This window comes from Colletotrichum abscissum (assembly GCF_030869225.1).
Source record: "Colletotrichum abscissum strain IMI 504890 chromosome Unknown Scaffold_4.1, whole genome shotgun sequence".
NCBI classification, from domain to species: Eukaryota; Fungi; Ascomycota; class Sordariomycetes; order Glomerellales; family Glomerellaceae; genus Colletotrichum; species Colletotrichum abscissum.
In genome coordinates this window covers 692,907-719,967 of record NW_026850320.1, presented here as the reverse complement: position 1 = coordinate 719,967, position 27,061 = coordinate 692,907, and the positions used below count along the sequence as shown (strand labels likewise).

General features: G+C 53.3%; 10 protein-coding genes across 10 annotated transcripts; 5 read left to right on the top strand and 5 right to left on the bottom strand.

The window, feature by feature from the left end:
• Positions 1 to 1,138: 1,138 nt before the first annotated feature.
• On the top strand, positions 1,139 to 2,955 carry CABS01_02178 (cytochrome P450; the record flags this gene model as incomplete). Its single annotated transcript, XM_060535556.1, has 4 exons — positions 1,139 to 1,323; positions 1,400 to 1,559; positions 1,625 to 2,059; positions 2,113 to 2,955. 4 exons carry the CDS (start codon positions 1,139 to 1,141, stop codon positions 2,953 to 2,955), a joined length of 1,623 nt encoding a protein of 540 aa, XP_060395861.1.
• A 166-nt stretch (positions 2,956 to 3,121) lies between these two features.
• On the bottom strand, positions 3,122 to 3,965 carry CABS01_02177 (uncharacterized protein; the record flags this gene model as incomplete). The annotated part of the gene is made up of 3 exons (XM_060535555.1): positions 3,122 to 3,304; positions 3,384 to 3,515; positions 3,651 to 3,965. Coding segments are annotated over 3 exons (630 nt in total), but the record flags the coding sequence as incomplete, so codon positions are not given.
• Positions 3,966 to 5,393: 1,428 nt separating this feature from the next.
• Positions 5,394 to 5,729, bottom strand: CABS01_02176 (uncharacterized protein; the record flags this gene model as incomplete). The annotated part of the gene is made up of 1 exon (XM_060535554.1): positions 5,394 to 5,729. One exon carries the CDS (start codon positions 5,727 to 5,729, stop codon positions 5,394 to 5,396), a length of 336 nt encoding a protein of 111 aa, XP_060395859.1.
• A 1,029-nt stretch (positions 5,730 to 6,758) lies between these two features.
• Positions 6,759 to 7,079, top strand: CABS01_02175 (uncharacterized protein; the record flags this gene model as incomplete). Its single annotated transcript, XM_060535553.1, has 1 exon — positions 6,759 to 7,079. The coding sequence occupies one exon, from the start codon at positions 6,759 to 6,761 to the stop codon at positions 7,077 to 7,079; it is 321 nt and encodes a 106-aa protein (XP_060395858.1).
• A 1,482-nt stretch (positions 7,080 to 8,561) lies between these two features.
• On the bottom strand, positions 8,562 to 9,390 carry CABS01_02174 (uncharacterized protein; the record flags this gene model as incomplete). Its single annotated transcript, XM_060535552.1, has 2 exons — positions 8,562 to 9,303; positions 9,356 to 9,390. The coding sequence occupies 2 exons, from the start codon at positions 9,388 to 9,390 to the stop codon at positions 8,562 to 8,564; spliced, it is 777 nt and encodes a 258-aa protein (XP_060395857.1).
• A 1,388-nt stretch (positions 9,391 to 10,778) lies between these two features.
• CABS01_02173 (uncharacterized protein) lies at positions 10,779 to 11,950 on the bottom strand (the record flags this gene model as incomplete). The annotated part of the gene is made up of 3 exons (XM_060535551.1): positions 10,779 to 11,550; positions 11,614 to 11,643; positions 11,754 to 11,950. 3 exons carry the CDS (start codon positions 11,948 to 11,950, stop codon positions 10,779 to 10,781), a joined length of 999 nt encoding a protein of 332 aa, XP_060395856.1.
• Positions 11,951 to 12,506: 556 nt separating this feature from the next.
• On the top strand, positions 12,507 to 13,434 carry CABS01_02172 (short-chain dehydrogenase; the record flags this gene model as incomplete). Its single annotated transcript, XM_060535550.1, has 2 exons — positions 12,507 to 12,672; positions 12,728 to 13,434. 2 exons carry the CDS (start codon positions 12,507 to 12,509, stop codon positions 13,432 to 13,434), a joined length of 873 nt encoding a protein of 290 aa, XP_060395855.1.
• Positions 13,435 to 13,696: 262 nt separating this feature from the next.
• On the bottom strand, positions 13,697 to 14,508 carry CABS01_02171 (dolichol-phosphate mannosyltransferase; the record flags this gene model as incomplete). Its single annotated transcript, XM_060535549.1, has 2 exons — positions 13,697 to 14,315; positions 14,411 to 14,508. 2 exons carry the CDS (start codon positions 14,506 to 14,508, stop codon positions 13,697 to 13,699), a joined length of 717 nt encoding a protein of 238 aa, XP_060395854.1.
• Positions 14,509 to 16,816: 2,308 nt separating this feature from the next.
• CABS01_02170 (uncharacterized protein) lies at positions 16,817 to 17,914 on the top strand (the record flags this gene model as incomplete). Its single annotated transcript, XM_060535548.1, has 2 exons — positions 16,817 to 16,871; positions 17,052 to 17,914. 2 exons carry the CDS (start codon positions 16,817 to 16,819, stop codon positions 17,912 to 17,914), a joined length of 918 nt encoding a protein of 305 aa, XP_060395853.1.
• Positions 17,915 to 23,429: 5,515 nt separating this feature from the next.
• CABS01_02169 (uncharacterized protein) lies at positions 23,430 to 26,522 on the top strand (the record flags this gene model as incomplete). Its single annotated transcript, XM_060535547.1, has 3 exons — positions 23,430 to 23,489; positions 23,555 to 24,103; positions 24,159 to 26,522. The coding sequence occupies 3 exons, from the start codon at positions 23,430 to 23,432 to the stop codon at positions 26,520 to 26,522; spliced, it is 2,973 nt and encodes a 990-aa protein (XP_060395852.1).
• Positions 26,523 to 27,061: the final 539 nt, after the last annotated feature.

The following is a 27,061-nucleotide window of genomic DNA, read 5'->3' as shown; positions in this document are numbered from 1 at the left end:
ATCAACAATCGAGCCGGGCAGTCACTTGAGGAACATGTTCAAGTAAACCAACAGCCTCGTGTGAGTATCTAATGCATAAATATGCGTCTTGGAAAAGCAGCAGAGAGGACTTCCAGCGACCGCTCTCTGCCTAACTTTCCTCCCTCTGTGGCGCAGTCATTTCGCGCACACAGACTACTTCGGCTTCTCGTCGAAGATGAAACTCGGCCTAGATACATGTCAGGTCGCTACGGCGGTGATCTTACAATACGAGCAAAGGGCTTTGGAAACGATGAACCTCACTGTTTCGGGTCACATGTGAAAGTAAACACGAGCGCTTGGTTCTTTTGCAAGCTGGATTTACTGGCGGTGAGAATAATTCGGAAGGTTTTGGGCCATGCTGAGTACCCGGGGTACTCATTGAATATCTTTGTTCTTCTGCAGTGGCATGATGTCTTTCTAACGCTCTCTGCCCAGCAGTAAGAACAATCAATCGTCATATGTTACTCCAAGAATGCCGACAGAACTTGCAGCATTTGACGAATTTGCAGCTCTTGCAATGTTCCACTTGTTAAGTCACTCAGTGCCGAGAGTATCAGCTTTTGTTCTGCGTACTTGCCGTCAATTACTCTTCTCGCTAACGATTGGCGTTGGAGCAGGCGCTTGAAAGAGCCTTGACAGTGATGCGTCGGACCGTCACATTGCATTTCCGTAGCTGGAATATCACACGTAAATCATTGGCTGCTTGCATGTGAAGCCAACAAGCTGTCCTGCAGCTTACTCTTTTGTGTTCTCTATGGAGAGCCAGGTTGCAGTCTGATACAACACGGTACCAACAAAAGAAGGTGGAACTTTCTCATGCTTCTGGGCCCGCTGACTTACGTAGAACGCAGCATTGGCTGCTTGGGTGGTCCGTTCGGCATACGTGGATGAAGTTGCGATGAGGGGTGCACACTTGGCACGACTAAGCCCAGATGATGATATGTGAGCTGCCGTCGACTCCCCGCATAGAAGTCAGCAGAGCAGATGATGGCTGGCAATTGAAATTGGAACTCGCTGTCGCGCTCTCGGTCTTTCTCTACTCCAATCCTTTCCTATCGCTCTTTCCACTTTGCACCGCTGACCGTTCACGGGAATCCTCCACGCCCCAATTCAAATCATGGCATTCCTGTTTCTGATCCCGCTGGCGATTTTAGGTATTGCCATCTTCAAGCTGCGGAATGTCGGCCGACGGCCCAAGAACTATCCTCCGGGACCTCCCACGTTACCACTGATCGGAAATTTGCACCAGATTCCACCGACGCAATCGCATCACCAGTTCAAGAAATGGGCCAAAGAGTATGGGTATGTTCAACGGAGCGCTCGCCTACATGGCTGGGAAGTACGGGTAACCATATACTAACTTTTGGGTCTTGGGTAGCCCAGTTTACTCGCTCATTCTCGGCACCAAGGTCATGATTGTGCTCTCGTCCGACCGAGCAGTCAAGGATCTCTTGGACAAACGCAGCAACATCTACTCCTCTCGCACCGATCTCTACCTCGGAAATGTAGTCAGCGGCAATCTCCGCGTCGTCATGATGGTCAGTTATTCGACGCATTTCCAGGATATCAACAAATTTCTGAATTTAGGACTGACGAACACAAGCAATACGGCGAAACCTGGCGCATGATCCGAAAGATATTCCACCAAGTCCTACACATCAATGCCGCCAAGGGCTACGTACCATACCAAGACCTCGAAAGCAAGCAGATGCTATCCGGGTTCCTGGAAGAGCCCGACTCCTTTGTCGCTCACATCCGTCGCTTCACGACCTCGCTGACGACGCAGATGGTATTTGGTTTCCGCACAACGAGCATACATGACGAGAAGCTGAAGAGGCTGTATCACTGCGTTGAGAAATGGAGCGAGGTCGTGGGTTCCTCTGCGGCTGCTATGCTGGATGTGTACCCACCCCTGAGGAACCTCGGGTTCATGTCGCCCGGGAAAAGATATGCTGAGGCGCTGCATAAGGGAGAGAGGGCTCTGTACGTTGGTCACTGGATGGATGCCAAAGAGCGTGTTCTTAAGGGCACAGCGAAAGTTAGCATTGCCCCATATTCGAGATCGCGTATAGGATACTGACCGATGCTCAGCCCTGTTTCTGCGTAGGCATCGTCGAAAGCCAAAAGACTCTCGGTTTCTCCGACGCCCTGGCCGGCTACATCTCTGGATCCGCGCTTGAGGCTGGTTCGGACACCACCGCATCCACGCTGACTGGCTTCGTCCAAGCCATGGTTCTACATCCATCGGTACAGAGGCAAGCCCAGGACGAGCTGGATCGGATTTGCGGTACCAAGAGACTCCCGAACATGGATGACTGGGACTCGATGCCCTACATACGGGCATGCGTTAAGGAGTCCCTGCGTTGGATGCCGACTGCGATCCTCGGCCTGCCGCACGCCGTCATACAGGACGACGAGTACATGGGCTACAAAATTCCCAAGGGCGCAGGCGTCATGCTGAATGTATGGGCCATCAACATGGACGAGAACCGGTTCGAGAATCCCCGCGCTTTTGACCCTTCTCGTTACGAAGGCGACGAACAGAACTCGTTTGAGTCAGCGATGAATGGCGACGCGTCGAAGCGCGACCACTACGTCTTTGGTGCTGGTCGGCGACTCTGCCAGGGAACGCATATCGCTGATCGATCGCTGTTCCTGAGTATTTCGAGGCTGTTGTGGGCTTTCAGCCTTGAGAAAGCAGTTGATACTGAGGGAAATGAGATTACACCAAACGCGGATGACCTTACTGACGGGTTTCTGGTCCAGCCGAAGCCGTTCCCTGCGAAGATTACGCCGAGGAGTGATGCTCATGTCCAGGTCATCCGAAGGGAGTGGGAGGCGAGTCAGGCGCTTCTGGACGAGAGTAAGCAGTGGAAGGAGATCCCGAGCGGAATGGTTTTTGAGTCATTGGTTTCGTTGGATCTCAAGGAATGACCTCATCGTGGACGTTGGGGTTGAACAAACGATCTGTTCCAGAATATTACGGCAGCTCAGATAAACGAATGAACTGTAAAATGGTCTCTCATAATTTGTGGTCTTCGTTAAAGTTGGAAACATCGCCGCGCCCTTGCTTGTAGGCACCGAAGTCTCGTAGTATCGCTCATGCTTTGAACTTCTCGGGGGCCCTCTCCTCCGCCTGATCTTGAGGCACTGCCTTTGCCTTTCCTCTTCCTGGTGCGTTCTCGAACTTGTCCTTCCACTTACCCTCTTGGTTGAACATTGTGAGGCACTGGATCGCTGATGGCTTGCCATATTCTGGGTCAGCACCACCCTCCAGGAGGACCTGCCAGAGTCAGCGTTAGCACTGTGACATGAGAAGTCCTTCCTCCCCATGATTTCTTGTGCAAACTTGCCTCGATTACTGCATCCAGGCCCTTGAAGACCGCGCCCGCGATGGGACTTTGACGCTTGTCATTCAGTCTGTTGGGGTCAGCTCCATGCTGGATCAGGAGCTTGACCACGTCCGCATGACCGTAGTACGCAGCCAACATCAGCTGAATAAGATGTTAGCCGTAAGCTTACTCAACACCTATCGTCAAGGTCTCTGGTTTAGACGCTGAAGACGGCATCCCCCCCCTCCCCCCTCCTCCCGCTGAGAAGCAGCCGCTAAGGTGAGCATCGCTACGCACCAATGTATCTCCCTTCTCATTCGTCAGGTTCGGCGGCAGCCCATCGAGGATACCTTCCTCAATGACAGCCTTGTTGCCTTCGCGGGCCGCATTGTACATGCTGGCAGCCAACCTGACGGCCTCCAGTGATGGCGAGAACGCCGTAGCGGATGTCAACGCGCTCATGTTTTCTTCTGATGGATGTTTTGAGAACGACGAATTGCGCAATAGTCTCCGAATGAATCTAGCACTTAGTAATGCTGATAGTGATAGTGGTTCCTCGCGGCGGAGCGCAATACTAGAGTGAATAGGATAGGCGAGGTTGTCGCCGGCTTCTGCTAGGTATTCGGTGAGGTCGGAGGGGAATGTTCGAGAAATGCCCGGTTAGTAAGCTGGACTGCTGATTGGCTCGGCTTGTGTTGTGACTCCGTGCATCACCGGAAGCTGTGGCTGCAGAGTCAGAAAACGGTCCCACTTTTTACCTGCTAAGAATATACTGGGACAAGACGTCTTGTTCTAGGTAGGTACAGTACACAATGCTCGCTTTCGGATTGCCCGAATTGCGATTAGCAGATTGTTCACTCAGCTTTTCTGTGCGTTTGCGAATTTTCCATCTGAGAGACAATATGCGGTTGTTCATTGGGATAGTTAATTGCACAACTGCTGTCAATCGAGTTACCAATGACTGCTGATGTCTAAGCGCAACACTTTTACTGCCAAGATTAAAATAACACGCTGGATGGACTATTTATTACCTTAGTTTGAAAGCAAGGCTCACTTGTATTGCCACCCTTTTTGGCCTAACTCCAACAAACTTCTCTCAACTTGAATACAAACAAGACGTACATGACCAAGGCATGCGATATCCATCAAACTCAACTACCAAAGCAAACTTTAGAGTCTTGATATCAATTTTACATATACACACTAGCCGCCTATACTATATGATCATCCTAGTCAGAACATCATAACCAGTGAGACCGTGATAGTTACATTGAAAATAAGGACGATAGCGTTCAGTTTAGAAAAAGCTTGTTATAATAATGTGATATGTCCAGGTCCGAGGCCTAGTGTGTAGAGTAAATTAGTATCCATTATAGCGTATTGCTAATAGTCGTAGTATCGGCCACGACGAGAATGTCAGTACTGGGCTATGATTGCGATGTCGACGTGATCTTCTTATGGTCAAGGCCAGGTACATATTGCCCCGGAGAAGACGCCGCCGTGCTCATCACGCAGCATCGGGGGGTAGATCGCATGGGTATACGGACAAGGGCCGAGAACCAGCGGCCGGAGGTGGAGTCTCCACGGCTAACCCAACACAACAGTAACAATGTCACGAGTCAGAGCGCGCAGCCACGATTCTGCAACGAGAGTGGAAAGTTATTGATAGTCAAGCTAGAGTACAAGCTGGGAGATTCCACGTCTATGTGCCGAACAAGAGCGAAGGACAGGGGAAAGGGCACATAGTAGATAGACGCTTTTGTCTCGGTAGATCATAGGCCGGCCGAGGGGCAACGGAAACGGCCGGTCGCGGCCCGCCCCTGGTAGCCGGGAGTGGAACCAGTGTCGTCTCTACCAAGGACCCACGCACTATCATGGATCCAACCCTTCCATAGACCCCACGCGCGATCGTCTCGCCGTCCGGTGCCGGGGAGAGGAGGCAAGCCTGCCGGCCCCGCCATTGCGGTTTAGGACAACCGCAAGCTACAACACGCCTCCCAACGGCCGAGCGGAACGGGCGAGCCCTCATCTCGCCACGCTCTATCCGACAACGAAACAGGTGGGGTGATTTCCGGCGGCAGCCTTCGAACGGCAGCCGCTATCGAAGAGGAAGGCGGGCTTCTGGTTGAAGGAGGCAGTTTTCGGGCAGCTGCAGTCCTTCAGGATAGTGCACCACGGCGACATGCAGGTGTACTCGGACTGATCCTTATCGCCGTTGCCGAATCTATAGTGGCAGGCGAGGTAACCCGCGCCGCAGACCTTGCGGGCCTCGAGCTGCTGTAAGGCGCCTTCGGGCTCGGCGACGGGCCCCGCGACGGGCCCCGCGAGCACCGGGGCGAGAGCAGCGGCGAGGGCGACGAATGTGGCGGGCAGCATAGTGGCGTAGTAAGAGATCGGAGGAGTGGTTGAAAAGCAAGGCGTACGAAGCAAACACCGGTAGGAGAGTGAAGGTAGGAGGAATAAGGTAGAGTAGACGAGGCCTGAGCGATGCGGGAATCAGAGAGCACTTTGGGAGCGTCGAAGCCCCCCTTTATATCTCTTCTTCTCTCCGACGGCACAGGTACAGTATTTCGTCGTCCCAAGATGCGGACGCCGCGGCCCACGAAGGCTACACACTGAGCGTTTCGAGCGAAGTCGTCCACGCGCAGAGGAGGGCGTATGCAAGGGCAATCGGAGGGGCAGCGAGAAGCCTTCCGCGGCGAAGCTGGACATAGCCATCGGCCATTGGGCGTAAACGAAGTAGAGCATAGAAGCGGAGGGTATAGTTCAAGAAGTCTAACCGGCGACTTAGCCTGCATAGAAGCCTAAGGGGAAACTGCGGACCGGTTCATAGAAGACCAATAGGCCCCTAGCCGTAGCGGCCAGTAACACGAGGGCTATGAGTAGAAAGACGCACGTCTTGAGCGGCTATCTAGACGAAATAGGCAGTAGCGTATAGGCCAGACCCTGGCGTCAAGATCGTTGGCTAAGTTGCGGTGCATTTTGATAACTAGGTTCCGTAAAAGTAAGACCGCGGAGGAGGTCTGTTTTAGGCTAAAGCTGCGCCGGGGGACTGCAAAGAGCAAAAGTCTACGGGTATGGTCTGATGATAATTAAACACAGTTCTCACCACATTTCGGCTGGCGTGGGATGGGCGAAACCGGGGATGGCGATACCTTAGTTTTTCAAAGAGGCCGACGGTGAACGAGGCGTGCCGGCGGAACCCATGGAGGCAGGAACGATTCTCGACCGGTTATAAAAGGGAGGGGAGGAGCGCGCCCTCGAGGTTGAATAGATTTTAAACACAACAGCCAAGACCCGCCATATAGTTTCCGGGAGCCCTTACTTTCCTACTATCACCAGACATACAACCGTACTATACATCTCCGCCTTCAACGACCTCACCAATCAACCGCAGACTTCAACATGGTCAGCTCGTGGAAGATGACAGCCAGCCTGCTGGCCGGCCTAGCAGCGATGGCCGCGGCGCGGAAGTGCCCGGCAGGACTGATCAAGTGCATCTACGTGGGACCGGACGACGAATGCTACAACATATGCACGCCGCTGATAGGAGAGTGCACATGTCCTCCGACGAAGTCGTTTCCCAGCTTAGGCAACGGACCGCCGGTGACGTTGCCCAACACGGACTCGGGATGCACGACGAAGCAGGCTATCAAGGGGTGGAAGCAATGTAAAGAAGAGAGCCCTTCGGTTCAAGAGGCAAGGCTAACAGCGGATCTAGGCTAGGCGAGTACCGGGAAAAAGCAGCAGACCGTCCACAGTGAAGTAGAGAAGATAGAGCGAGGGAAAGAGGAGGGGGAGGGCTGAGGGCTGCCCCGTCGTTGTCCTCCGCCATTCCGTAGCATCGTGTGCGATGGTCCTGTCAAATAGCCTGCCAGAGTAACACGACGGGCTGTAGAAGAGTTGATAAAAAATAAAAAAATAAAGTTTTTTTTTTTAAGTGTAGTATTCGCCGTCGGACCGCGCCGGGACACGTGCAACCGTATACAACTATAGGCCGAAGCCATCCACCGCCCCGCTCTATGCCCGTTTGCCCAACTAGCCAAGTTCAACAAGGTTGCGTGGCGGCTTTGATTGGATATGACCTTACATAGACCTACTCGTTCTTCATCAAGCCACCTACCTACCCTACTTTAGTACTGACCCCGACGCATTCCTGACTAAAGACGCCTTTTTAGCAACTATATGACCTCTTTCTCATGAGGTAGAATACCAAAGCAGGCCTTACGTCTTCCCTCTTCTGTTATTATATAACACCTGCTACATCTAGTTAACCATATTACCAATATAACATATTTTACGTACTTAATATACACGCAATGATGGCTAATCTTCCTTACCATCAACAGATCGTGCACTTAGCTATCAAGTGTATTTGCAAAGTTCTCATCCGAGAGGCAGTTTTCGGCTTCCGATTTCGATAGTTGACTGCACTGCTATTGTCAATCGAGTTGCCAATGACTGATGACGTTAAAGCGCAACAGGAATGATATGTTGGATGGACTAAACTTCCCAAAGTAGTATACCTTGTAGAGCTCACATGTGTTACTTACTCCCTTTCTAACGCATCTCACAAATGTGTCGTTGTAGGTTTCTCAGGCGGCCCGGCACGAGAAACTAACCCAAGGAGATGTGAAAAGCACGGGAATAGGTATTTAACTGATGGAGCTCCGTAAATGGACTTGATTGCTACTTTTGTTGGCTAGGTTCCTTGGACGCCTGATGACCTTCCTGCAAACTTATCTCAAGGCGACATTCCTGTAAGGGAAGAGAAGAGGATACTCAGGGCTCGGGTTTGGTCGCTGTAGCTCGGCTAAGGTACATACATTCTATCTTTTAAGTATGCCCCGGATGGTAGTCGTAAATCTCCTCGGGCACCTGCCCTGGGAGATACTCCAACTGATCCATAATGCTCTTATAATTGCCAACTTTCGAGATGTCATGTGCAGACACCCTCACCACGTCTGGCGGTGATGCCCGTGTATGCACCAGAACTTTCCGTGTCTCTATGTAAGGTGAACGCTAGTTGAATGACACACAGGATATTTGTCTATGTTACTGGATAGGTACTGGTAAGAGCGGGCATAGTGATGGCAACCACCAGCGCGTATCGTCGAGCAACTGTCTTTCTCTAGCAGAGCGAAGATGTGTAAACTGTAGTTTGTTTTGCGTTATGAGAGCGGCACTTGAGTTGAAAAGAATCACCCTCTACTTTGACTTGCGTTGGCGCATGAGATGGTCCCAGTTGCGAGCCTTACTCCTCCACAGCCCAGAAATCTTTCCGCGAGCCCGAGGGCTCTCAGAAAGGTACTGCATCATGGACGCGGCATACTCAGCCTGCTTCAAGCTCATCTTGGCAACGAATTCCGGATGGGGCTCCAAAGCGTGATGATGACGGACAAGGAGATCCCAATGGCAGTGTTCGCAGAATCGTGCGACCATTTCATCTCGGAATCTGGCCTGGACTGGATGATCGACGTCGAGCGTGTCAAAGGCCCTCGCAAAGGCATCGAAGCAGCGGTCGACTTCTGCGCCGTCCGCCTCTAGGGCCAGGAGGTAGATGTGTGCAGTCAATATATTGAAGCTGAGAACGGACCTTGCACTGCTCAGTAACTCCTTATTTTGGAGAAAGTCGAGGAGCTGATAAAGCTTGACGAGGCGCGTCCAGTCGGCGACGTGCAGGAAATGGGCAATCGATATGATGCCAAACGTACCCCCGTGCTCGGGTGTCTTGTTGAATTGTCGATGTGCAAAGCCCAGGTACAAGAACATTAGATCAGCGTCAACATCAAGCATGCGGATGGTGGACCTCTTCGATTCTTGGAAATCGTGGCTCAGGCAGGCCCTGAAGAAGTCGGAATGCCTAGTGAGGAGGGATTTCTGGACAACAAAGGACTTGTCGTTGGCACACTCGATGACAATGCGAACTTGGTCGCCGTCATCCCCGCTACTGCCATTTGTTAGGGATACTTTTGTCAGAAAGATCGATCAGGGCGCAATACCGAATGGGGAAAAGAACCTCTCTATCTTGATCCATTGTGGCTTTCCGTGTATCGTGTATTCTGTATTGTTTTGTTTTCAAAGTTGAGAACGGCCCGATTGAGTAACAATACATTTAGTATCCCTCAGAGAGGCGGAAAGTAGGAAGAATCTATAAGAGAGAAATGAGTTGATTGAGGATGGCCGCGCATATCCAGTGTATTTTTGCCATCTCTGATCAAAGAAGCTGGAGCGTTCCAAAAAAGAAAGCTACCTTGGGTATTTCCAATAACTGCCTCTGCTACTGGACCTCGATATCGAGACACCATAGTCGTGCTCAAATGGGGCTGGGCACCCTGATGTCAACTTCCAGGTCTAACGTCGGTGGAAGTACAGCCTGGCGGCGGCAGTCACGCTGACGCACGAGGCAGTATACCACTTGATGGGTCGGCAGACTTTTCCTTGAGCTCAAAGGGTTACATCAGGTGTCGTTTCTATTAGGTGTGTAGTCTCCCTAGGATTCATTCGTTGGCAACTTTTGCTAAACCTGAACTACATGTACTCTCGAACTAGAAGAGTATTTACTCGGCAATACTCTTCCTTACAGATCAAGTCTTCTATCAAACCCCATCAGCATCATGGAAATTTTCAAGACAAATCCCGATATCGAAAAGGGACCACCAAGCGATATTGAAAAAACACTTCCAGTCTACACTTGCTCTGACCATATCCTTGATGCCATTTCCCGGGTTCTTGTGTCAGTTATTTCTTGTTGAAAATGACCTGGTATACTGTTGATCTCCTCAATTAGTCCATTTGCCATCCCAGGATACATGTTTACACTGAATGACGTTCTAAAGTTGTACGAAAACAAGCATGTATTTTCGATATCATTGTGGACTGGTGGAATGCCGCTTGTGACATGGATTTGGGCCACAGTGTACCTCGACGAACGTCACATTTCAAGGTTGCAGGAAACGGCGGACACTACTTCGGTTGATGGGTTGTCAGATGTCGTCCAGTCAGGAGAAATGGAACGCAACACCGTCGTCGGAGGGTTCAAACTTCACGAGTGGGGATTCGAGGAAATACAGAAGTGATTTCGTCGTCTAGGCATGATTTGACGAATTGAATTCGAAGTGGTCACGAGTCTCAAGATCTGAGTTACCAATATTATGCCGATGAGTTCCATTGGCAATTAATGCCATAATCTTGCCGATCTTTGTCCTAGTGTTGGCTTAGATATACTACCTGACAGTAGAGACTCTATCGATAATCGTACGGGTACGAACGAGGACTCTCGGTCTATCGGTATGGCCTCGATTGAAGACCGAACTGTCATACTAAGCAGCTGGAAACCATAAAGGATACCGTGTTTCAAAACGCTTTTGTTGAATCCAGGGGTATCAAATGCACCATATCTACCATCCCAACAGTACTCCCCCCTCACTTCGCTCTAACCTTTCTAATAACAACCTTCGCCCCGTCAAGCTCCCACCCAACACCGTGATCCCTCGTCAACGACTCCCATCCTTGGCCCGAACACTTCTCCAACCACTCCCGATCAACGCCCAAATACGTCCTCCCAAAGCACTTCAACACATGTGTCCGCACATCCGCCTCAGCAAACTCGAGCAACTTGGCCCGGTGCCCGTCCACGCTCCCCTGCACCCTCCGAAACGCAACATAATTATCGTGCGCCAGCGCCGCCAGCACCGCATCCACCTTTGCATCGCGCAGCTTGTACCTATGCCGAATCGCATACGCCTCAGCCAAATCTGCCCTCCGACACGCCGCGTCGAGGACGAGGTACGACAGCACCTCCTGCAGCTCTATACTGGTGAGGTTGCGCGCCGGATGGATCGTGCGTAGGACGTGGAGGATGGCCGGGTGGTATGATTCTGGGTGCTTGACGAGGACCGAGAGGCGGATGTTGAAGAGGTATGCCTGGATCGCGAAGTCGTCTACGCGTTTCGAGGCCACGATGCCCTCGCGGAGCTTGCGGAGGGCCATCATCACGTCCGATAGAGCCTTCGTGCTGGAGGGGTCGTCGAGGAGCCTCGGGGAGGCGGCGGGGGAGACGGAGGGGTAGTCTGCGATGTCGAGGGAGGCGAAGCGGCGGAGGAGTTCGTCGCGCTCGCCGGCGTCGGAGCAGAATGTCATGTAACGTTCGACGATTTTTGTGTAGTATTGTTCTTGCGTCTTGAAGCTTAGGAGTCTGGGTGGGCGCATAAGTCAGCATAGGTTCGTGGAGAACGGGGCCGAGAGTTGCAGGCCATACCTTGTGTCACCCTTTGAAGGAAGGCCGTAACTGTCGAGAGGATCCATGTCGACGGGCTTGAGTCTTCCCCACGGCCCTGAATGTGAACGGCCTCCTCTGCCGGGACCAGCAGCAGCACCACCGCCGCTGCCCCCTCTTACTATGCCTCCTCCTCTCCCTCCACCTCTTCCGCCACGAAACCCTCTGTTACCACCTCCTCTCCAATCTCCTCCTCCTCCTGCATAACCTCCCCCTCCTCCTCGACCTCCTCGACCTCCGCTGGTTGACATGGCTGTAGACTGGTGGGCTTTGAAGCTTGGCACGGCGGGATGTAGGGACGGCCTGGCGCAGGAGGCATGTCGTCAAAACAGAGACGGAGACATCCCACCTTCCCCCTTATCTTATCTAATCCCCAAACCGGGGCGCCAAGGCTCGAGCTTGGGGTGCCACTAGAACGTCACTTCCACGAATTGATGCGAGGGTTCAGAATGCTCTTTCTAATGTGCATGTTGTACCTGTTCTGCTACTCCAATGGTTTACACAAACATTCAGCCCACGAGAAGTCGACTTCATTGCAGCCCATTGGCCTTGAAGTTTGACTCGTTGGAGCTATGTCATCCGATGCTTCCAGCGAGTCCATCACCCGGACCCGATGGCTCTTACCCCACTACCAGTACCTCGTCACCTCGTCTAGGGCCGGGAATGAGAACCGCGGGGAACCTCGGCAGCCCAGGGGTCTTCACCTTGGAGCTCCAATGACACTTCAATCCTTGTAGAGCTGTTCCTCGAATCTCGCTCTTGCCTTTTGAATTATATACTGCGTAGCACCATATCGTCACTTGAGCTTGACCAGGTTCTAAATCACCACATCAATCAATTGAAGACAAGTCAACTACTTTGAGGCCATCGCCAACATGTCGGACCGCGTAGCGCAAATCGCATCTCACCTGAACTACCCCAAGGGTATGCTCGCCGGCCAAGTCGCCATCATCACCGGCAGCGGACAGGGGATCGGCGCCGAAGCAGCGCGGCTGTTTGCCAACGAGGGCGCAAAGGTTGTCGTTTCTGACATTGACGGCAGTATGACTTCCACAATCTCGCTGAGCAATTCCTCATAACTGACAATCTCAAACAGAAAAGGCACAGCAAGTCGCAGACAGCATCACCGCCGCAGGCGGCCAAGCCATCAGCGTGCCCGGCGACATGCTCTCGGCAGACTACATCACCACCCTCGTCGCCAAAGCAGCAGAGTTCGGCGGCGGCAAGATCCACCACATTGTCAACAACGCCGGCTACACCTGGGACGGCGTCATCCACAAGATGACGGACAAGCAGTGGGACACCATCATCGCGCTGCACTCCACGGCCCCGTTCCGCCTCGTCCGCGCCGCGGCGCCCTATTTCCGCGTAAAGGACGGCGAGAACCGCTGCGTCGTCAACATCAGCTCTACCTCGGGCGTCCACGGCAACGCGGGCCAGGCCAACTACGCCATGGCGAAAGCCGGCGTTACGGGCTTGACCAAGACGATTGCCAAGGAGTGGGGCCCTGCGTTTGGTGTGAGGGCGAATACTGTTGCGTTTGGGTTCATCAAGACGCGGTTGACGGACGCCAAGGAGAAGGGTGCGTTTATCACCGGGCCGGATGGTGAGAAGATTGCGCTGGGAATCCCGCAGGCGCAGAAAGCGGCTGGGGCGGCTGAGCAGGATGCGCATGCTGATATTCCGCTGCGGAGGCCTGGCTCGCCTACCGAGGCTGCTTCTGCGGTGCTTGCTGTGGTTAGTCCGCTGTTTAGCTATGTGAGCGGCCAGACGATCATGGTGACTGGTGGCCGGAACATGTAACAAGCTGTGTTCGGAGTGGATGTAGTTAGCGATTGTTGGGCATATGGCGGCCCCCTTCACATGACTGAACAAAATTGTAGATTTCATGCGACTTGTTCATAATTAGGTATCGGTACTTTGGATTCCCGTCGTCCCCCAACGCCCAATTCATGCCAAATGTGTCCAGCAGCAAACAAAAACTCTCGGTATCGTATCACTTCTAATTTTCTCTTCCGTTCCCTTTTCCATGTTCATTCTTCCACTTCCACGGAAGACTCCTCCCTTAGACCTTGGCCCACAGCGAAAGCACACCCTTGGCGTACTCGACAATCTCGTCACCACCAAGCTTGCTGTCGCCGTAGACGCGGTCGACAAAGGTAATGGGCACCTCGGCGACAGAGCACCCCATAGCCTTGGCGCGCACCATCATCTCCATCTGGAACGTGTATCCCTTGCTCTCGGTGCTCGAGATGACCTTGTCGAGGACGCTCTTCTTGTAGAGGCGGAAGCTGCCCGTCAGATCGCTAACGCCGGGGCGCAGAACGGTGTCGGCGAAGAGGTTGGCGCCGCGGGAGACGAACTTGCGCTTGAGGTCCCAGCCGTAGACGCCGCCGTTGCCGGCGTAGCGAGTGCCGGTAACGATGTCGTAGTTGCCCTCCTTTTGGCGGGCGACCATCTGGGGGATGAACTTGGGGTGGTGGGAGAAGTCGGCGTCCATGATGATGACAAAGTTGCCGGTGACGAACTGCAGGCCGTGGACGTAGGCGGTTCCCAGGCCCAGCTTGCCGGTGCGGGTTTTGAGGATGACGTGCGGGGCGTAGGCTTTGACGAGCTGGTTGGCGACTTCTTGGGTGCCGTCGGGAGAGCCGTCGTCCACGATGATGAGTTCCCATTCGAGCTTGCTGTTGTGAGGCATGTTCGTTAGTAGACTTATTTCCAGGCAAGGTTTTCTATAGAGACGATTCAAATCTGGGTTGAAGGGAGGGATCGCACTTACTGCTGGGTGAAGGTGCGGTTCAGCAACCAGGCGACGATGGGCAGGTTGCGACGCTCATTGTAGGTAGGCAGGATGACCGAGTACTTGTTGGTTGCCATTGTTGCGGTCGGAGAAAGGTTTCGGTACTGAAGGAAGGGCGGATATCGAAGAGAATAGAGACACAATAAGTCGAGCTTGGTTTGGCGGAAAGGAGCGTGGTGAAGTTGGCTGCGCGTTTGAAGCTTCACGGCGATGGATGCTGTCTGTCCTTTGGCGGTGGAATGCCATTTGGCACCTTGAGTGGATGATGACTAAGCTCCATTTAGCCCCTGAAATCTAGGGGGGACCACAGGGCGGGACACTGGAGCACCAGACATCACCACCTGGCACCACTGCACATCAGCTTCGGGTTGCCTTTACACTTCTTCATTGCCAACAAAACTGTCAATTGTTGCACCTACCAAACGAAGCACTCTCAGTAATTGAAATAAAAATAAACCACAAAGATTGAAAAAAATCTCGGCGATTCTCTTTCGCGTTATATTTCGACAGCTTGTCGCCCAAGCTTCTTACCCGAATTGGACTAAAGCTTCAAATCTTGACTACCTTTGCATGGAAGGAACCAACCATGGCATACATACATACCTTCCCTACCAAGGTACCTATGAGGCGGCTATTGATATGAAAGCCGTCCATGATGGAGAAGATGGCATTTGAATTGGATCGTTTCCTATCCACTTTGAAAAGTGTCTGTTGCAGCTCCGAGGGAACTATTGGTTTATGCTGCGACTTGGAAGAGCCTCTGAACTTCTTCCATCAGCCAAGGTGAAAGCTGCCTGGATTTGCTGATGAGTGAATACCTTCTTCGCAAGTCGGTATTGCATTGCGGTTAGGAGTGGAGGCTGTTATAGAGGATGGAAGAGACAAGTTGTGCCGATTTGTTGAATTAATCAAAAGCAGGAATCACAAACATCTACAGGCACGAAAATTTTCTTGATAATGCAATGGAAAATGTCTGCAAGACTTCCGTCTACACTTATACATATCCGTACATCTGCCTCAAATGAGTTTCCGGGGTAAAATCATCGATCAGAGATGGCGTGCAGCATGTCCAGAAAGCTCAGACGTGGTTCTTTCCTTGCGAGGTGCTGATTGGCTGACATAATATCGGTTGGCTAAAGGTGGAGATGATGCTCTGCTCTCACGGCCAGCCATTGGTCCTTCCCCGCATCCGCCTTGCTGCACCACCGCGACGCTGCAGTTCTGCCCTGGCAAGCGTCGCCCGCCAGCCAGGAATCGATCGCATCCCATCGGGAATTGTAGAGTGAGGTGAGCTTGCGCTTCCTGTGTACAGTGTGTCTCTGAAGGAAGTACACGGTCTGGCTGGTTTGACTGACCATCCTCCCATTCTTCGCGTTACAAGACGTTGAGACGGACCTGCAATACCGTCTTCTCAACGCCGAAGCGCTCTGTGCCTCTTTCGTGCTTGAAGATGGCATTCAAAGCATCCGAGAAACCACTTATGAGATGCCGTTGAACGGTAGCAATGGCAGCACACATGGAAGACCGTTAAACTCCAGCTGCTCTCATCGGCGTCTGCTCGCCTCAGCAGACTCGACCCAAAACACTCAGCTTGCCAGCTCTACCCATTGACTAAGCCTCTTTTGGATTAACCGGATCTTAACCGGGCCTTAGCTCCCCTTCGCCAGCCCTGTAACATCCCAAGATCGCCAGTTTTGGCCATCGGCGTCCGTGGAGCTCGCAGTCACGTCAGATTGACATGACGGTCCAAGGTTCCTCTCCACCCAATGTGCCGCGAGGGGAACCTTGCTTCTCCCGGCCTTCTCCTTGCAAGCTCACAGCTTCACTCTCGTCGCTCGAGGTCCGCTCCCTGTTGTTCATAGGTAGAGCTAAGGGTCAGCACAGCGCACGCACACTCTCACACTCACACACTTTCCCTCTCGCAGCACGGAAGCTGTGAGCGCAATGGCTGAGGCAATAGCAATGGCGTGTTCCGAGCCCGCCCTTTCCGTTGCTGATTCGTCCCGTCCCCCGTGGAACCAGAAGCGTTCCCTCCCCCCCAGTGTCTCCTGCCTCCCAACCCCATGTTTCTTCCGTGCGATGACTTGCTGTGTGGTTGCAGCAAGGCCCAGCCGGTGAGGAGCAGGAGCTCTGCCGAGTCCCATGCTCCGACGCCAACCTCACCTCTTCTCTTCTTCCCTCTCTTCCTTTCGTCTTTCCTCCTGCCACAAACTTCACCCTCTATTCTTCAGCTTTCTCATCTCCAATCGGCATCACCACAGCCATTTCCATCATCTACTACTTTCATAAATTCTCGAATTCGGCCATTGAGCCCTTTCCCACCACCGACTGCCACATCTCTGATTGCGCACTGTGCGCCCACCGGATACCCGTTACGTCATCGCAATGGACCCCAATCCCGTTCCTGGAGCTGTCCCAGCCGTAGCTGGCATCGACAAAGGTGAGCAAGAGATGTCGTGAAGTTCCAGCGGTGTCGCGTCGCCTCTGTACAGCGGTGCTGATGTATGCGCCCTGTGTCGGCTCATCATCTCTCGGTGTACCGGCGCATCGCATCTTCCCCCTCGCCGCGCCTATACTCACGCTCGGACCTTCTTGCGCTGACATTCTTTCCCTTGTACAGCTCCCGAGACTGTTGCAACCACCACCACCATCACCGCCGCAGATGAGAAACCCACAGAGACTGTAGCTTCGGAGACGAAGCCAGTCGAAGAGAAGAAGGCCGAGGTCGCACCAGTCGCAGAGATAGTAGCTAGTGAGCCTACCGAGCCCGCCAAACTTGCGGACCCTCCTGCACTGGCCCCACCAGCCGATGCGCCAGCTGCGCCAGCTGCGACTGAAGCTACCGCCGATGCGCCCAAGCCGGCTGCCGTCGAGGAGATTCCCGACAAAGACGGCCCTGTTGCGACGACTGGAACCGAGGAGGCCAAGGTCATCCCCGCTGAACAGCCTGCAGAGAAGACGACTACAACCTCTGCACCCGTCGCCGAGCCCGTCAAGGAATCCGTCGAAGAGCCTATCCCGCAACAGATACTCAAGGCACCCGCGGTTGAGGAAGAGGCAGTCAAGGAACCAATCATTGAGAAGCCCGAAGCCGCCAATGGTGCTGCCACCAAGGATGTCGAGATGACCGGTGCCCTTAACGACGCCGAGCCCACCGGTGCTGGAGAGCGCGAGGCCGCGCCGCAGGCCAAGACGAGCAACAAGCGCAAGGCGGACGAGCTAACCGAGACCAATGGTACCAACGGCACCAACGGTACTAACGGTGTCGAATCTGTCGAGGCTGCTCCGGAGGAAAAGCCCGCAGAGAAGAAGGCCAAGAGAGGCCCTGGACGACCCCCTTCAAATGGCGCTGCAAAGCCAGTCAAGGAGAGTCCCAAGAAGGAGAAGGAATCTTTTGGCCACAAGGTCGCCAGCAAGGTCAAAAAGGTTCTGCACTCCCCCGGTCGAACTGAGCGCAAGACTCGCTCTCAAGGACCCGTCTAAACCAGGCCACGCAGTGAGCCGGATGCTTCTGAGGCACGTATCCGTATCGCCTCGGATTTCCTTGGATGTCAAAGAGTCCCACAGACTACTCTAGCAACAACGAGACCATGATGGTCGAGGCTTGGGTTTGGACCAGCCGGGCGGGCGTCTCTCTTTTCACCCCGCGGATTTATGATGGGTAGGCAAAAAGGAGGCGCGGGTTTTTGTTTCTGCTTTTTTACCTTGTTGTCATTGTAGCTCAGGTCGTCGTCGTATCGAGACTGAGTAGTAGGAAACTAGGATACTGTATATACTAGGACGCTTGCACATTCAGTCTACCAGTCTCGTCGTGGTCTTTCTTATGCAACGGGTGATGGCAGAGCAAGGTCGATGGACGATTTGACTCAGAAACACGGGCAGTCGAGAATTGTGAGGCAATCATGGCATTTGCCGAGAACTTTTGTTTACTTGGTTCCGTGTCCTCGCTCTGATGGTCGTCAAGAACGACAAGTGACAATGAACAGGTCAACAGCAGACATGTGAGACCAAGTGACGAGGGTGCAATGCCGAGTCGGAAGTCTGACTATTTCAATAGTGAGCGAGCCCATTGAACCCCCACTTGTCGATTAGACCATGCCTTGAGGCTCAGAGGCGAAGGCAAGAATTTACCCGATGGCTGGGTAGGAGCCTTGAATCAAGATATCATGGATTCTGATAACTCGATGGTTTGACTTGACACTTGAACGTCGATGGTGCAAGGTGACGGGGCCTCGAATGATGTATCAACCCTTTCTAAACGCCCTTGTGAGTTTCATGGATAAGCTGATATGATGGTCGCTGCGTTCTCAACGCGTATCTCTAGCTTGGGGGGAAGTCGTGATATCTACAAAAAGTACCTCACGCACCCACGCATAGGCATCCTAGGGTTAGGTTTTGTACATCTCGATCGCCTGCATATCGGACTGCTAGCAGCAGTGCTCCGAGTCGGAAGCAATTTGTGGAACTTGCGCCAACGTCTTTGGATACTCAAACGCTGTCCGAGTCACAGATACGGAATAGCTTCTGATCATCTGTTTGACCGAATCAATGGAGGAAAGAGGCGGGATGACGTCTGCGGGATACGCGGGGGTTCGACTCGGGGCGAGAAAAGGCTCCTTTCGAAGCGGTCCAGACCGTGACGGGAGCAGTGGGTTTCTCCACCCACCGCGTCACCCCGAAAGTCAAGGGTTTGTCGATCGATTCGTTGTCGACTTACGTGGGTGCGGGTTTAGGGGGGCGTGGCAGAGGAGAAGCTGCAAGCACACGCGATGTGTCTTTTCTCTCTTTTTTTTTTTTTTTTTTTTTTTTTTTGTCTGTTGCCCTCTGGCTTGGGTCACCTTCTGTCCGCGTACTTTCAGCCCTTTCGAGGGTTCACATCACTCAGGAACAGGCTGTGCCGGAATGAAGGATGTTTAAGAAGCTTCGGGAGATGGGGAATGGGAACTGGGCGTACTTGGCGTGTCTCTCTTACAAGCCGAGGATGGAGGGACGCGTGTGTGCGGTTATGTGTGACGACAAACGTCTTTCTTACGCAGTCTGAAGAAAGAGACAAGTAGGAGAAACATCACGTCAATCTGGGTACAACAAAACAGGGGACCAACACCGTGAGGAATGTGCGCCTTCAGCCTCAGACCCAGGCGTGCGTGCGAGTGTGTGTGTGCGAATGTTTACTTGCGGTAATCCAAATTGGGAAAACGAGTAAACAATGAGGGAGCATGGACACGGACGCTAAGCGGTTTCGAGGAAAACGCAGAGATGGCGGTGGCGTTGTGCTGTGTTTTGGTACCTGACTCTGCGCCTTTGTCGTGTGTACCTTGGGTATGGAAAGTGTGAGGCGGACGGTAAGGTCTCTCAACATGTTTTACAGTTCAAACGGTACGGCGTCGTGGCGGCGGTGGGAAAGCGCACGGAAAAGGTTGCAAATGGTATAGGTAGAGGCCGCCGTCGCTTTGGGGGGGCGATGAAGCTCTGTGACGTAGGGGATCGATCTGGGTCTTACGGAGTACTGCGTAGGTAGGTAGGGTCTTGTGCAACAACAAAAAAAAAAAACGGGCCGGTTGGGAACGACGTAGATGGGATCTGGGCTTCTTCCGTTTTCGTGAACGGGCAGAGGGACGGTGGCTTAAGGTAGCTTAGCTTCCTTTTGAATTTGTTCTGGAAAAGGCGGCGGGAGTCGCGGGAGGGGAACATCGGTGGTCTTGGCGATGGAGGGGGATTGGGATGGACGGCTTACCTCATTTCAGCTTGACTGTCACGCCTCGACGGAGTTTGGTTTGTCTGTGAGGTTGAGAGTCTTCAGTTACAGACTCGCGATGGTACGAGATAAGGTGTCATCATGTTCAGGAACAGAAGACCCAGATGTTGTGAAAGGTGTGTGTGGATTAGACTGATAGGACGGGAGGGTTGGAGCAGAAAGAATAAGGAATGCTTATTTCTCATGTCATGCATCATCCCCCGAGGAGCAGGGTGGCTGAGCACCCTGTAAAGAAATGCTCCGATTGAGGGAGTTCCTCTCGCTATTCTAGAGTCTATCCATCTATGATAGCGATCCCTCCGTGGTGGTGCATGGTGTATCCTCCTCGCTTACCTTACTCACCGGTCGATTCCTTGACGCTTAATCACCGCGCCTATTGAAGTAGTACTGTGACAGCGAATTCAATCTTCTTGATCAGAAGTTCAGAACCCCCATCCTCTGTCCCGTCTCTCCACAAATGACCAAACCTCCCCAACTTCCCAGAGCCCCCCAAAAGGACCTCCCCTCAATGCACAGCCCTGTCGGCGAGTCGCTGCCGGGGTCTTGCCTGTCATGTGAACCCTCTTTACTGCGTAGTCTACTCCGTAAGGACCACTATAAACTTGTACGCAGCAAAAGGTTGGAAACGACTTCCCTTTCGGCATTGGGTCCTGCGGGGACACTTTGTTCCCCCTTTTTCACTTAACCTGACACGGGGGGCGCAAGGTGTATCCGTACGCTTGAGCACGGGATACTAATCCGTGCCGTTGTCTGTAAAGATGAGGGTTATTGTGAGAAGAAGAAAAAAAATTCATCAAGAGGAATCATGATGCTGGAAACGGAGGAAGAAACGGAACGAATTTGGCGCGGTGCAGTAAACGTCTAGAACTCTTTCGGGATAAACTGCGGCATCAAACTTTTCTCCCATGTGGAATGATGGCATTTCTCGCCTCTAGCGCGGGACCAGAGGAGGCTTGCTGCACATCTCGGATGCCACACGCGAGCAAAGACCCTTTTCCTCGATGTGTATTTGCATTCTTCCAGGTACAGATCTTCCGGTCCTCCGTACTGCTTGAGCATTTCGGCCGTGTAGAGGACGCCGATGGGAACAGGAGCCCTCAATCGGCCGGATACGTGATATCCCGACCTGCATAAGATGAAGAATGGTATCCGTATGAAAGGTATGAAAGGACTTTGTTGAATGGGCCTCGTATTCATCGACCACCAATCCATCCCCTTCTTGCCGCGAAGAGCCTAGCATTCCTTGGGGATCGTCTGCCACTACACAAAAAGGGTGCAGGGCCACAGGGCGTGTGATGTGGGTGAGTGGGACACACATTCGAGGTGTCAAAAATAGCCACAGCCACAGCGAGCGGCGGCCCTGCCGATGCGCTACAGCGCTACTACGCGGTATGCAAAGCGTTCCCGTGCTTCTGGGGGGGGGGGGGGGGGGGGCTTCCGGCGGTCGGGGCCTTTCTTATAGCAGAAGGGGCGGGCCGCGACTCCCGTTGGTTGGTGGGGGGGGGTTTTTTTGCAGTGAGTGGGGGTGCGGCCGGCCGTGTGGGGGGGGGGGGGTGGGGGGGGGGGTGGGGGGGGGGGGGGGGGGGGGGGGGGGGTCCATGCTGCTCTGGGCTCTTCCATTGAAGCCAAGCGGCGGCACGGCATCTCGTTGGTGCTGTGGACGGAGTATTTTGTACAGTAGTGGTGGGTGTCCCGAGCTCTGACAGAGGGAGAGAATTTTGGATGGCAGTTTTAGGGTATTCTGCCCAATGAGGTCGTCCGATGCTCCGTCTTCTTTGCGATTCCGTCCACGAGACTGAGGAACAACACCTGGCTGGAGGTGCTGGTTTGTGTACGTACCGAGGCTGGATACCTACCTTACTACGTACCTCATGTTCTTCCAACTGGGCGTTGCATGTTCCTGCAGATGCTGACATGTAAAGACATGCATTGTACACGGAAAACTGCCATCGTGAGATGTATTCTAGAATACGAAAATCTAACATTCAATGGTAGACTTACTTAACAACCCCAGAATCCCATTCAACGTGAGGTGAGCAGACAGGAAGCAAACAGCCACAATGTCAAGTGGAAGAGTGAATGACTTGAGCAGCAGGTACACAAAAGGATACGTACCGCATCCCTCAACCTGGTAGTGATGGGTCGGATCAAGTGGATCGCAAGCCTCGAGACCCTATTAGCGCAAGAATTGCAAGGACCTGAGGCGAACCAATCCCCTTGGCCGTGTTTTTTTACGTATGCATTTTTTATGATATTTTTTAATGCTGTGTTTTTTTTTTTTCTCTTTCCAAGGTACGGAGTACGGTGCCGCAGCTACCTATCCGTACCTAGTAACACTGCGCAGTATGTATGTATGTGAATGAGTTTTTCCTGGGCTGCCAACCCCACTCCTCCAGCGATGGACCCGGATATCGGCGCACCCACCGACTGGGATGTTCCAGGAGTGACATACGCAATCCTCCAGGCTCAACAAGCTTCCTCTCCAATGGTCTTTCCTTCTCACTGTTCTCCTCCACGCCTCTCCACCTTTCCCATCCCTCCTTCATCCCATCAGTCCCCTACTCCTACCGTAAGGTCCATAGCAGTCCTTCACTGTCTCTTCACCATCCCTCCGTGTCGTGCCGTAACCTAAACTTCGTCCTACATACGCTCGCTTCAAGGCCGACTTCCCCTCGCTTTTCCCAACTCTTCCCTCCTCCTCCTCCTCCCCCCAATCCCGCGATCCCGCCGACCCTCCGCCAGTCGTTCCAATCTCCCCATCGTCTCCCTCTCTTCGCGCCGCTTCGACGACATCTGTGGCTCCACTAATTGTCCCAATCGAAGCCTCCCGTTGCTCGCGTGCCTGGGAACCAGCTGCTCCTTTCCAAGGGCCCTTTTGACGATCTCTTCTCTCCCCGACTCTCGCTGCAGCAAACCACGTCATCCATCTGATTTCAGGCCTCTTTGCTCACTTCCCAGCGGTCTTTGTGCGCCCGGTAACATTACACGGCGACCCAACCCGAAAACAATTCTTTGCGACGAACAACCAGTAGAAGCCCCCGTTGAACAAGCTCCTGTGCCATCGTCCTGAATCCCAATCACCCACCCGACTAGCCGACCGAGATTCTCCCTCAACCACCATTTTTTCGAAGATTTGGTGCAAAGATAACATCAACAACCAGATCTCTCGCTGCCCTCTTCCTCGCCGAGGCCAACTAGAGACGCGACTCGCCCCCCTCGCCCCAAGGGGCCTCAACTTTCAAGATGAGCACCGACGCCGGAAAAGAGCTGCTGGACTTGCTGAAGAACCCCTTCAGTTCTCAGGTCTGTAAAACCCCCATCACTACCGAGCTTTTGATAATTCACGCTGGATGCTGACTGCCATATAGCTCGCCAAGAACTCAGTCTGGGCTGCTCTGGGCACCTCACTCGGTGTCACTGTCGGTATCGCCGTCACCTTCTCCTTTCTTCGACCGTACAATCAGTCCGTTTATGCGCCCAAGTTGAAGCATGCCGACGAGAAACATGCTCCGCCGCCCATCGGCAAGAAGATCTGGTCCTGGATCCCGCCGCTATGGAATACGACCGAGGATGAGCTGGTGCACCACGTCGGCATGGACGCCACCGTCTTCCTCCGCTTCGTTCGCATGTGCTTATACATCTTCGCGACCATCTCTGTGTTTGGCCTCGGAATTCTGATTCCCACCTACCTCAGCACTGCAGAGAGCAGTTCGACCAAGGATAGATCCTGGATCGACTTGATTACTCCCATTGCAGTATGGGGCAATGCGTACTGGGCACAAGTCGCAGTTGCGTATATCATCACCTTTGTTGTTATGGGCTTCTTGTGGTGGAACTACCGCAAGGTCTTGCGCCTCCGACGCAAGTATTTCGAGAGCGAGGAGTACCAAAACAGTTTGCACGCCCGGACCCTCATGGTAAGATTGATTTTCGGATGACGTACCACTGGGAGCTTCAAACTGACCCCAGCAGATGTACGATATTCCCAAAGCCAAATGCTCCGACGAAGGCATCGCGACCATCATCGACGAAGTTGTGCCGGCCTCATCCTTCTCTCGCACCGCCATCGCCCGTAACGTCAGGGAACTCCCCAAGCTGATCGAGCAACATGACCATACCGTTCGCAAGTTGGAGGTGGTACTGGCAAAGTATATGAAGAAACCCGACCAACTCCCGGCTGCCAGACCGATGTGCAAGCCCTCCAAGAAGGACCCGTCTTTCGCGACGTATCCCAAGGGACAGAAGGTCGACGCTATCGAATACCTGACACAGCGCATCAAGGAGCTCGAACTGTTGATCAAGGAGGTTCGACAAAGTGTCGACAAGCGAAGCACCATGCCCTATGGCTTTGCCAGTTACGCAGATATTGCAGAGGCGCACAACATTGCCTACGCCAGCCGCAAGAAGCACCCGCACGGCGCAACAATCACCATGGCCCCGCGCCCGAACGATATTCTGTGGGATAACCTGGTCCTGACGCCCTCGATTCGTCGCACAAAGCGTATTGTGAACAACCTCTGGATCGCGTTGCTTACCATTGTCTGGATCGCTCCCAACGCCATGATCGCCATCTTCCTCATCGACCTCAACAACCTCGGTAAGGTCTGGCCCGCTTTCCAGACGGAACTTCAAACCAATCCCGAATGGTGGTCCATTGTCCAAGGTATCGCATCTCCTGGTTTGATGTCGCTGGTCTACCTCGTTCTGCCCATGATCTTCCGTCGACTCTCGATGAAAGCTGGAGATCAGACCAAGACGGGTCGTGAGAGGCACGTTTTGGCCAAGTTGTACGCTTTCTTCGTGTTCAACAACTTGATCGTGTTCTCGCTCTTCAGCACCGTTTGGTCGCTTGTGTCGGCTATTGTGAGCGAGACCAGCGAAAAGAGCGTCGACGCCTGGCAGGCCATTATCGATCAAAACTTGGCAACCACCATCTTCACGGCGCTTTGCTCAGTCAGTCCCTTCTGGGTCACTTGGCTCCTCCAGCGCAACCTTGGTGCTGCCATCGATCTCGCCCAGCTATGGAAACTCATATACAGCTTCTTCGTGCGCAAATTCTCGAGCCCGACGCCCAGAGAGCTCATTGAGCTAACGGCACCTCCCACCTTTGAGTACGCCTCTTACTACAACTACTTCCTCTACTACGCCACAGTTGCACTGGGTTTCTCTGGCATCCAGCCCTTGGTTCTTCCTGCCGCCGCGTTGTACTACGGAATCGACTACTGGCTCAAGAAGTACCTCTTGCTCTACATCTTCGTCACCAAGACTGAGTCCGGAGGCATGTTCTGGCGCGTGCTCTTCAATCGCATGCTCTTTGCCGTCTTCCTATCCAACTGCGTCTTCTTCCTCAGCTCGTGGGCGCGAGCCGACTGGGCCTACCACAGCCAGGCCTTTGCCATTATCCCTCTGCCCATTTGCTTGATCATATTCAAGGTCGTCTGCTCCCGATTGTACGACGACAAGATCCATTACCTCTCGACCACCAACGTTGCCAAGCACCCGGAGGCTGGCGTTATGAAGGAAACTCGCCTTCGCAGTGAGCGCCTGGCTTCGCGTTTCGGCCACCCGGCCTTGTACAAGCCTCTCATCACTCCGATGGTGCATCAGAAGGCCCAGCCTTACTTGCATGTCGTGTACAAGGGTCGCCTTTCGGACGGAAGAGATGTCAACACTGGCGACATGATGAGTGTTTCTGGATACTCGGACGTGTACGCGTTGGATCCCATGAAGTCTGGCAAGCCTGGCAAGTCGGCCGGTATTCCCGGTTTCGAGTTCGTTTCCGAGTCCAACCTGGATTTCGAATTCTACAAGAACAGAGCGGAATTCGCAGAGGAGCATGGCCAAGGCGACATCTTTGGAAGGGATCCTGACATCATGCGCCCCGGCACCCCTGGATCAATGTCCGATTTCGGCTCTCGCCCCGGAACGCCCACGAATGCTGCTTTGCAGGGCGGCATGACAGGTCAGCGCCGCGACATGTCCGGTTCTAGGCCTACTCCGCCTGCCGGGTACATGTCGCCAACTGGAAGCGGCCGTCAGTCCCCTACCATGGGACCGCCCCAAGCTGGCTTCGCTCAGCAAGCGACCATGGGCGAGCGGTCCCGTAGCCCCCTGTACACCATCAACAGCAACGGCAGCGACACGGCGCTCGTGAGAAATGCCGCAGGTATGCCGATGAGCGCACCCACGGGTGGACCGAGTGTTGGCGCCCTGGGCGGCGGACCGAGGGGGTATAGTGGACTTCCTCAGGCTGACGCCGAGACGCCCGACCCAGACCCGACCCAATACGACTACTTCCGTGGGTCAGCAAGGCGGCGCCAAAACGACCAATGGTAGTTGACTGAGAAGGTGTCATGATTGGTTTTCAATTTTCTTTTTGTGTTGTGAGCGATGGTAGAGCGAAGGGTTGCCTCGCGGTCCGGGATCTGGTCTCCATGTGATGGCATTGCATTCTCGGCGTTGATTTGAGAGAGGGGGGAGCCCGAAGAGAGGTTCTATCATGGGTGGACTGCGGGCTGTGAGCAACAGGATCCCCCGTCATCTCGACCGGGCCCTGTTTGTACTTTTTTCCTTATTCATCAAAATGGTAATGATCAAAGAGACGAGACATAGACTGAAGATTTGCGTGGGACGATGGTACATAACGGTGCTCTCCCTCGAGCAATTGTTTCCCCTGGCGCGAAGCTGGTAGGAAACAGATTATAGATTTAATGAGTAACCCTTCCGCATTTCTTGTTCATGACTTGTTTGGTTCCTATTGATTCAGATGTGACTCCCTAGTTAGATACTTGTTGATCCTTTCATCTGTCGCCGGGCAGTGTAGCCGTACCACATATTGATCTCAACACCTTTGATTTCCATTATCATTACTTTGG